Below are 10,232 nucleotides of genomic sequence, written 5' to 3'. Positions count from 1 at the left end.
TATACAGTACCCAACACCACAGTACAATACACCATCCAGCACCACATTATACAGTACCCAACACCACAGTACAATACACCATCCAGCACCACATTCCAACCGTACATCCAACCCCTCCTCTCCAGCCGTACAGACATTTATAATGGTGTTCGTTCTTCACTGGTTGACCTTTTTTTCTGGCAACTGGTCACAAATATTGCTGCTGTGCTGGCACACTGTGGTATTTCACCCAGTAGATATGGGAGTTTATCAAAATGGTGTATGTTTTCGAATTCTTTGTGGATCTGTGCAATCTGAGGGAAATATGTGTCTTGAATATGCTCATACATTTGGAAGGAGGTTTGGGGCATTGTGCACATAGCCTGTCTTCTCTTGAGAGCCAGGTCTGCCTACGGCGGCCTTTCTCAAAAGCAAGGATATGCTCACCGAGTCTGTACATAGTCAAATTATTGATTGATTGACTATGACTTTTCAAAACACCCAGTATTGCTATCTGCAGCATTAGTTCTAGGCAAATGTTGCAATTCTTCAGCCATTTCTGGACCTTTGACCAAAAACAAACTACATATGGATAGTACCAAAATAAATGATCTAATGACTCTGCCTCCTCACAGCAAAATCTGCAGAGCTGGGAAGATTGTATCCCCCATATATATATATATATATATAACATTCTATTGGTTGCAAGAATTTTGTATAATAATTTAGAATTTAGAATTTTTGAATCTGGCGTTGTTTTGCGTGTCAATTCATAAACCATGTGCCATGGAATGGGTACATCGAAAATCTCTTCCCAACTATTTAGCATATTTAAATGGCACAGCTGTCAATTTTTTGGTCCTTAAATTAAATTGGTGTATGTTTTTATTAATCACAATTTTCTTTAACCATTTATGTTCTTTAATGCATGGCCGACAGACAAGTTCCTTACTTTTTCCCTCTTCTACTTGCCTCTTCCATTTTTGTGGTAATGCTGCAATTAGTTGGTTGTAATTTTGGGTAGAGCAGAGACTTACATATGTGTGTGTTAGCTGCATGTGTGACATAACTCCACCAGTCCTATTTATGAAATAATTTGCAAAAATTCTACTTTTTTTTTCTTTTTTCTTTTTTGAAAAATACGTTTTTTTTTATCACTTAGTTTAACCACAACCAATTTTCCAAAGCTTGTTTAAAAATAAGAATATTTTGGAGATGATTTCGTTTTCAAACAACCGAAAGTGAGCAGTTGTAATCTGAATAAAGGGAAAAAGGCCATTCTTGAACATGGGGTGAGACATTCCTAACAATTTACTAGAGAACCAGTTTGGATTTAAGTATAACTTTGTGATCTGACTAAAGAGTTAATCAGGGTGATTTTTCCACAAATAGACAGGTATGTTCCTTTCCATGGTAACAAGTTCTTATCTGTTTCGCTAACTTTCTATAAAGATTTATTGGAGTGAGATCATTTCTTTCTTTCGGGATTTGTATACCGAGTATGTGCACATCCCCGTCAGACAATATTATTGGTAAATTACACAGTAATGTAAAAGTTGCATTTTTAGTGATCCAATACGTAATATAGAACACTTATCATAATTTTAATACAGAGAGGTTAGCAAAAGTATCTCGATCCTCTATGAGGCTGTGGAGGGATTCTAATTGTGGTTTTAAAAGAAAACTTGAATTACCAGCGTACAATGACAGCTTAGTTTTTAAGCCATGGATTTCTAATCCCTTAATATATAGACCTTGATGGTCTGTTTGGACAATTTGCACATTTGGATCAAAAGTACTGTTAATTAATATCATCACCCATTTTTTAATTTCTTTGCCCATGGGAGAAATATTTTTCGCCCATCCTGTCCCTTTTCCACAAAACTTCATCTAAAATTGTTGAATGAGTTTCCTGTAAACAATATATATTATATTCCTTCTCTTTTAGCCAGGTAAATACTGATCGTCTTTTCTTATTATCTGCTAAGCCATTACAATTATAACTGGCTATACTTATTTCACCACTTACCATAATGAGACACAAGTTTCAATTATTTTTATCAAAATATATGTTTGTAAACGTACCATTTAAAAAGTAACATGATGATTGAGTGTCTATATAGCTGTACCATGATATTTGCATTGCTACTAAGTAAACCTCCAATTGGTCCCCACCATTCCACCCGCTAAAGTTCCTCCTCATCCCAAGTTGGGTTGTCATCCCAATGCCCGGCAGACCACCCCCGACCCGCCGGATCCCATAGCCCTGGAGAGACAGGGATCCATCCTTCGAAAAGAGCACACAGTGCCACTCACAAAACAGAAGTAGATCAACCGCCAAATGCATTTCTATCGCCCTCACCTCGATTTGTATTATATATAGCCATTAAAAAATTATACATATATTTTTAAAATCCTGTTTATCTTATTTTCCATAATTAGCTATTTATTTGTAGTAATGTAGGCAATTTATGCAAAGGATTTTTACCTCTCACCAGTCTCGCCATTACCAAAATTACATTATYACAAGCAATTATTATATTATGAAAYAATTATTGTGAATCATCCTATAATGTCCCAAACATCTTTTATGCCCTCGCAACAGTTGTGGTAAACACACACACCCACACACTCATACACACTCAACCCCTTTCCCCCACAACAACCACAGACTCACATTCTCAACAGTTGCACCATCCCAGAGCCCAACTCAAGAAAGGTCCTGATTTACGAATACATATACAGTTGCAGCTGTATGAGAAGGCCTGCAAAACTGTGAAAAAAATGGGCAGAAATGGGGAGATTTTATTTTAACTATTGTCACGCCCTAGATGATGGAGGTCACCCACAACATGGTCCCCCGTATTGACCATATTCCCAAGCATCTCCATGCAGTCAGACCTTTGATTTTATGCCACCAGGGCCACAATAATATACCCCCTCTCTGAATGTCCAAGTGTGACCCACTCCCCCTGGGTTACTACAGCTAGTGTTGCCAGCACTGCCACTGCCTGGGTGGGGGCACCCCACCGGAATCCCCACCGGCTAGGTGCAAGCTCGTCATGGTTCTCATTAGCAGCTTTGAGAATTTCCTTGTATAGTATGCTCTCCCTTTAGGGGCTTTGGCTTTGCAGGACCAACCCTGCCAAGCAGGCTCAGAATCTTGAGGGGGCAGTGCTGCTCTAGGTCTCTGAACACATTTTGGCTGCACACAGACCGTTTAGAGCAGTCGTATAAAACAGTTAGGGTCATTCAGGTGGGTGTCTAGGGTATAGGGTTGTGGACCGTTCCATCAATATAGGAAGATAAATAAATAAATTAGATGTATAATTTATTTTTAAAATGTAGTTCCCCATGATGGGACAATAAATAAATTAACTGTATAATTTATTTTAAAACGCTGTTCCACCATGATAGGACAATAAATAAATAAATAAATAAGATGTATAATTCATTATAAAACGTATATCCTCATCTGAACAACATTGAAAGCTCTCTCACAACCCCTGCTCACAGCAATACATTGGTTCTGGGAAATGCAACCATTTCCTTTCTCACTCAATGCCACACTTTCCCAAACACCAAAAAACACACACACACACCATCCACTCATACTGTGCCTTCGGTTTACTGAGTTTTTATCTTCACCATGTTGAATTAGTGGTTTTGTGTTCCAATTAGTTATATTTGAAGATATTTTTTGTTGTATTATTACAATCCATATCCGGGCTAGAATTGTGTGTTTCATTATTTGCCTCCTCTATGAGAATTTTTTTAAATAGCCATGGAGTAGTCTTTGTGTCTCTKAACAACTGGTTATCAATATATAGTTTATCGACGACGAGAGCTACTCGTTTCCCTTTCAATCTATTTTCCTTGAAAATTGGATACAGAAATTTACGCCGTTCTTCAATTTCCTTCGGGAACTGGTCGTTCATGCCAATTTTTGTGCCAGCAAGTCTTTTACCCAGGATTTTAACCATTATTTTATCTTTAAAGAAAGCAAATTTGGCAACGATTGGGCGTTCATACCTTTGCCCTCTCTGTCTGAAGCGGTGTACACGTTCGAGTTGGATTTTGTCGATAGCTTCGCGTGGAATCTGAAGCGCTGTAAGGAGGAACTCTCTAACTACAGATTCAGGAACTTCTCCTTCTTTCTCTTGGATACCTTCTCTCTCATGGATATCTTCTCTCTCACGGATCTAGTCTCTATGTCTCAGAATGGTGTTCTCCTTTTTAAGTCCATTAACTTCAGTTTCAATCTTATTGACTGTCCCTTTTAGCTTGTTTGTGTCTTTCTCCAATGTCGCAGCTTTTCGTCACTCATCTCGAGGCTTGCCTTCAACTCTTTAATATCCTTACCGACTAGTTCAAGTATACCCAGTTTATCATTAATTGATTTTAACAGATCGATTTTCACCATTACCATTCCCGGTGGTGAAAATATTAAATCGTCTGTGTCTGTAGAAGTGTCACGTTTTCAATTTGAAATGTGTTCCCCTGTTTTACTCTCCGTCATGTTTGGGTGTTGCTTGTATTCATAATATTTGTTGCTAAATTTCTCTAGTCTTAAGATTTGTTTTGTTATCCAGATTGAAGGTTATCACCCACCAGATTGTGTGCTGCTAATATTTAGTCTAACTTACCGATATTGTGAGCCCAGACCTCACAACCATAAAGGGCAATGGGTTCTATAACTGATTCAAGTATTTTTTACCAGATCCTAATTAGTATGTTGAATGTTATGTTCCTTTTGATGGCATAGAAGGCCCTTCTTACCTTGTCTCTCAGATCGTTCACAGCTTTGTGGAAGTTACCTGTGGAGCTGATGCTTAGGCCGAGGTACGTATAGTTTTTTGTGCACTCTGAGGTAACGTTGTCTAGATAGAATTTGTATTTGTAGTCCTGGCAACTGGACCTTTTTTGGAACACCATTATTTTTGTCTTACTGAGATTTACTGTCTTGGTCCAGGTCTGACAGAATCTGTGTAGAAAATCTAGGTGCTGCTGTAGGCCCTCCTTGGTTGGGGACAGAAGCACCAGATCATCAGCAAACGGTAGACATTTGACTTCAGATTCTAGTAGGGTGAGGCCAGGTGCTGCAGACTGTTCTAGTGTCTTTGCCAATTTTATAATATRTGTTGTGGAGGGTGGGGCTTAAGCTGCATCCCTGTCTCACCCCACGGCCATGTGGAAAGAAATGTGTGCGTTTTTAGTATTTTAACCGCACAATTGTTGTTTGTGTACATGGATTTTATATTGTCGTTTGTTTTTTCCCCCACCACATTCCATCAGTTGGTATAGCAGACCCTCGTGCCAAATTGAGTCGAAMGCTTTTTTGTAATCAACACAGCATGAGAAGAATCTGCCTTTGTTTTGGTTTGTTTTTTTGTCAATTAGGGTGTGCATGGTGAATACGTGGTCTGTCTTGAATACGTGGTCTGACTGGAGGAGAGAAGTGAAATGGTGTGTCTCCTCTGGTCAACAATACTCACCTTGAGAGAMTCCACAGCCTGTTGGAGCTYCTTCAGCTCCTTCTCTCTYTCCTGKAATCTCTGCTGGACCTTCTGCTGACTCATCCCCAGCTGCCTCTGTGGAGAATCACTCTTCAATGAGCTATCAAGCTTTATTTGTCCAGTAGATCAATAGTATAGTAATGTGACATAGTGCCCATAGAGAGGAAGGTCTAAAATCTTGAGGAAGTCCCTTGATATTATGTTGCTATGTGAATGATTATAGTTTTACAGTAGACCTACATGTATCAAGGAGGCTAGACTGAACTTTGGACTCAAAAAAGTGCATTAAGAATGATAACAGTTTAACTTTAGAAAATTGTGATATATTTGGAGAATCTAGGTTAAGAAAATATATATGCCCAAGGTTTATGTTCATATTTCTCTGTCGTTTGAATGATCTCATATCCAAACTGTATCTTTAATTCTTTGTTTATCTGACTGTCACCAACAAGATGTTCTGGTCTTACCTGTTTCTCAGTCCTCTCTGCTGCAGCTGACACTGTATCATGGCCTTGATGTTCATTCATTGCACACAGATAACAGATACACTGCTCATCAGTACGACAGAAAACCTCCAGCAGTTTGTCATGATGAGAGCAGATCTTCTCCTGTAGTTGTGCGGTGGCTTTGACCAGCTTGTGCTTCTTGAAAGCAAGAGATTCATAGTGAGGTTGTAGGTGACTCTCACAGTAAGAGGCCAGACACACCAGACAGGACGTGAGGGCTTTCTGCTTTTTGATCCCAGTGCAGAAATCACACGCCACATCTCCAGGTCCAGCATAGCACAGAGCAGGAGGAGGAGCAGCCTGGAGTCCTGTCTTCTTCAGATTCTCCACCACTTCAGCCAGCACAATGTTTCTCTTCAGAACAGGCCTTGGTATAAAGGTCTGTCTGCACTGGGGACACCTGTAGACACCTTTCAGATCTTCCTGATCCCAGCTTTCTTTTATACAGCCCATACAGTAACTGTGTCCACAGGCAGTAGTGACCGGATCCTTCAGTAGATCCAGACAGACGGCGCAACAGAACAATTCCTGATTCTCTGCCATGTTCGTGCTCTCTCTCGTAGGTTAAGCAATGGCAGTGTCATAGATTACTTTCGGTTCAGTGTCAAATMTTACTTTCTGTTTCATTGAGCTCTACACCAGAGAACAGGAAGTGGCTTACTACTTGACTGTGTTCTCTGTATCTACAGGGGGTGTGGTTTCTTTAAAAAGGAAGTGTAACAGAGTGTTGGGTAATAGGCAGAGGGGGTTATTATTTATGTATTTGAAATAMGTATTTTAATTACTTCTGAGTATTTTGTCATTTGAATTATACTGGGCTGAACTACACTACACTCCATTGCGTTTTGTATTTTCAAAATACTAAATACTTTACTATACCATTTTTTTAATGGTGCACACCTTGCAATGGTATAAGAAGTCTGATAGCACTATGGTGTGATAAGTGTTTTTTTAAATTAACTAAATATAAATGTATATGAAAAAATATTGATAAATACTGTGTTGAGGGAAAATGTACTTGATACGATTGTGATATGTTGTCTCACCTAACTGTCTTAAGATGAATGCACTAAGTCTCTCTGGATAAGAGCGTCTGCAAAATGACTAAATTATATATGTAAAAATTAACAATTGCAAAGCACTGCTGAGTATTATTCTAATGAGCTCTGCCCCGAAACAAGGCCAATAATAATACCCAGTGTGCTTTGCAGTTAATTTGGTATGTTCATTTTCACATATACATTTACATTTTAGTAATTTATCTTCTCCAGAGTGACGTGCTCAACTAAGGTAGATAACAACATACAGTATCACTGTCAACAAGCAAGAACAATAGTTTTGTAACAGTTACTAAGAATGTTGTTGCTGTTCGGGCCGGCTACTTGCAAAAGTATTTTGTAATTAAATACGTTACAAAATCCAAGTATTTAGTCTTTTATTTTGATACATTGATCTTCATGGTATTTTGTATGTGTATTCAGTAGTTTATTTTGATACATTGATCTTAATGGTATTGTGTATCTGTATTTTGTAATTGTRTGTATRATTTTTGCCCATCCCTGGTAGTAGAATACTCTGTCTGCAGGGTGTTTTCAGGGCMTSMCCAGGACACTGGAGGCAAAGGACCATTTTAAACAGGAAAATGTCCTGGTGTTTTATTGAAAATAAATGTTTCACAAATCCCTTTCAAAAGATAAAAGAAAAATAATAATAAAATACCTCTCTCTCCACCGAGCATAATCACTGGGTAATCACTTAAAAACTCAATTTAAAGGGAAAATTTGGAATTTAGGCAATGAAGCCCTTTATCTACTTCGCCAGAGTCAGATGAACTCATTGATACAATTGTCACAAATCACTTTCAAATGGCATTCAAAAGGCAAAGTAAAATACCTAGTTCTCCTCAGAGCATAATCACTGGGCAATCACTTAAAAACTGCACACAGAGACATAAAAATGTTATCGACRAGTTCATCTGAGTCCGGGGAAGTAAATAAAGGGCTTCATTGCCAAAATCCTGAAGTATCCGTTTAAGTCAAAACTATAACTGAAATGTCTTTGGCCACCATACCAATCAAAACGACATCAGAAGAGTTCCTCAAGAGGTCCATAGTCTTTGAGATAGTGGCTGGGTTGGAGACCCACCAGCCGCATGGTGGCTCACCAAACGGGCATAGAGAGCTGACTGCAGCAAGGTGTACTGCTTAACTAGGATGTGTCCCTAATTGGAGAGTGGCTTTAGGGTGGAGTACGCTTCCAACAGCAGGCATTTTCTTAAACATGTTACAGAAGATAATGTGGAGACAGAGATGGGCAGTATTTCTGTTATATGTATTTGAAATACATATTTCAATGACTTTTTGTTACAACATTTTGTTGTAAAATACCAATATTTTTCTATACAATTCTATATATGGGTTCGTAATTTTGTGGCCCCCTGCATTGGCATCAGAAGTTTGAAGGCACTATGGTTTGATAACAGTGTCTGCTAAATGATAAAAATGTGAATAAAGGAACACTTGAAAAGCATGCTGGGTATTATAATAATGAGCTCCTCGCCCACAACAAGGACAATAATAATACCCATTATGGTTTCCAATTGTTAACTTTTACATTGACATTTTAGTAATTTAGCAAAGATTTACTGTATATCCAGAGTGTCTTACCATCAGTGCATTCAACTAAGGTAGACAAACAACCAAATATCACAGTCATACAAAGTAAAATGTTTTTTTCTTCCGTTAATSAGAATGTTGTTGAAGTGAAGGTGTGTACTAGCAAATGTATTTACCTGTATGTGTTTCTATTTTTATCTACATACAACTCTACAAAAATATTTTACATTTTAGTTTGATACATTGGTCTGTGGAGAATCTTTTATTTGTAACAAGATCCATTTTTGTGAATCTTTTGCCCATCTCTGTGTTGATATATACTTAGTGTACAAAACATAAAGAACATGACATAGACTGACCAGGTGAATCCAGGTGAAAACTATGATCCCTTATTGATGTCACTTGTTAAATCCACTTCAATCAGTGTAGATGAAGGGGAGGAGACAGGTTAAAGAAGGATTTTTAAGCCTTGAGACAATTGAGACATGGATTGTGTATGTGTGCCATTCARAGGGTGAATGGATAAGACAAAATATTTAAGTGCCTTTGAAYGGGGTATGGTAGTAGGTGCCAGGCAGGCACACCGGTTTGTGTCAAGAACTGCAATGCTGTTTGGTTTTTTATGTTCAACAGTTTCCTGTGTGTATCAAGAATGGTCCACTACCCAAATGACTTCCAGCCATTTTGACACAACTGTGGGAAGCATTGGAGTCAACATGGTCCAGCATCCCTGTGGAACGTTTCTACACCTGGTAGAGTCCATGCCCTGACAAATTGAGGCTGTTCTGAGAGCAAAATGGGGGAGTGCATCTCAATATTAGTGAGGTGTTCCTAATGTTTGTTATACTTAGTGTATAGTCTCTCAGTGACTAGCCGATTTGGTAATTGGTGCCAAGATTAATGTGGAGATAATGAACTTAAGATTCACGCCAGTGGAGAGGTTACAACAAAGTCTACACACTCAGTACAGCGTGGTCAGTAGCTCTACCAGGGCGGTCCTTTTAGTCCTCTTACATACTGCTACACAAAGAAGCTACATCATATGACGGTTCCACATTGAAAGTGACTGAGCTCTTCAGTAAGGCCATTCTACTGCTAATGTTTGTCTATGGATGAGTGTGGCTGAAATAGCTGAATCAACTAATTTGAAGGGGTGTCCACATACTTTTGTTGATGTAGTGTATATCTTTGTTGATGAAGTGTTCTTCAACCTGGCCAAAACCTCATCGGCCAACTGGCGACTGTCCAAGTGCCTGGACAACGTGGGGGATACATTTCCATGTGGGCAGCTATCTCTGATGAATGTGTGGTAGGACGTAGGCCATTACTTAGATCCTACAATGCTGCACATCTCATTGTGAACCCATCACCTGAGCAGGCCTATCAAGGTGAAGGGTTCACCTATGGTATTATGTCGGACAAAGTCAGGTTCCGCCATGCAGAGGTGGTTCAGGCGTGGTTTCGGGCCCATCCCTTATTCGTGACCCTATATCTCCCCCCATACCCTGCTTTCCTCAATAATATGATTTTTTTTTTCAGCGTGGAGGTGGAAGGTGTAAGTTCCCCAACCCCATGAGTGTTGTCAGAACAGAAATTACAAGATTATGTTATAATAC

General features: G+C 39.0%; 1 protein-coding gene across 1 annotated transcript in view; it reads right to left on the bottom strand.

Annotated features, from left to right (window-relative positions):
* The window catches only part of LOC111971782 (tripartite motif-containing protein 16-like), a 15,111-nt gene extending 8,529 nt beyond the window's left edge, over nucleotides 1-6,582 (bottom strand). The window contains exons 1-2 of the mRNA XM_070446336.1: nucleotides 5,963-6,582; nucleotides 5,426-5,570 (exon numbers count right to left, since the gene is read on the bottom strand). Of these exons, the coding sequence (XP_070302437.1) occupies nucleotides 5,426-5,570; nucleotides 5,963-6,544 (727 nt within the window). The 5' untranslated portion in view covers nucleotides 6,545-6,582. The remainder of the gene's footprint in view (nucleotides 1-5,425; nucleotides 5,571-5,962) is intronic.
* Between the last annotated feature and the right edge of the window lie 3,650 nt (nucleotides 6,583-10,232).

Source organism: Salvelinus sp. IW2-2015, linkage group LG13 (genome assembly GCF_002910315.2).
Source record: "Salvelinus sp. IW2-2015 linkage group LG13, ASM291031v2, whole genome shotgun sequence".
Taxonomy (NCBI): Eukaryota; Metazoa; Chordata; class Actinopteri; order Salmoniformes; family Salmonidae; genus Salvelinus; species Salvelinus sp. IW2-2015.
Note: the sequence above shows the minus strand (reverse complement) of the source record. Positions and strands in the feature narration are given on the sequence as shown.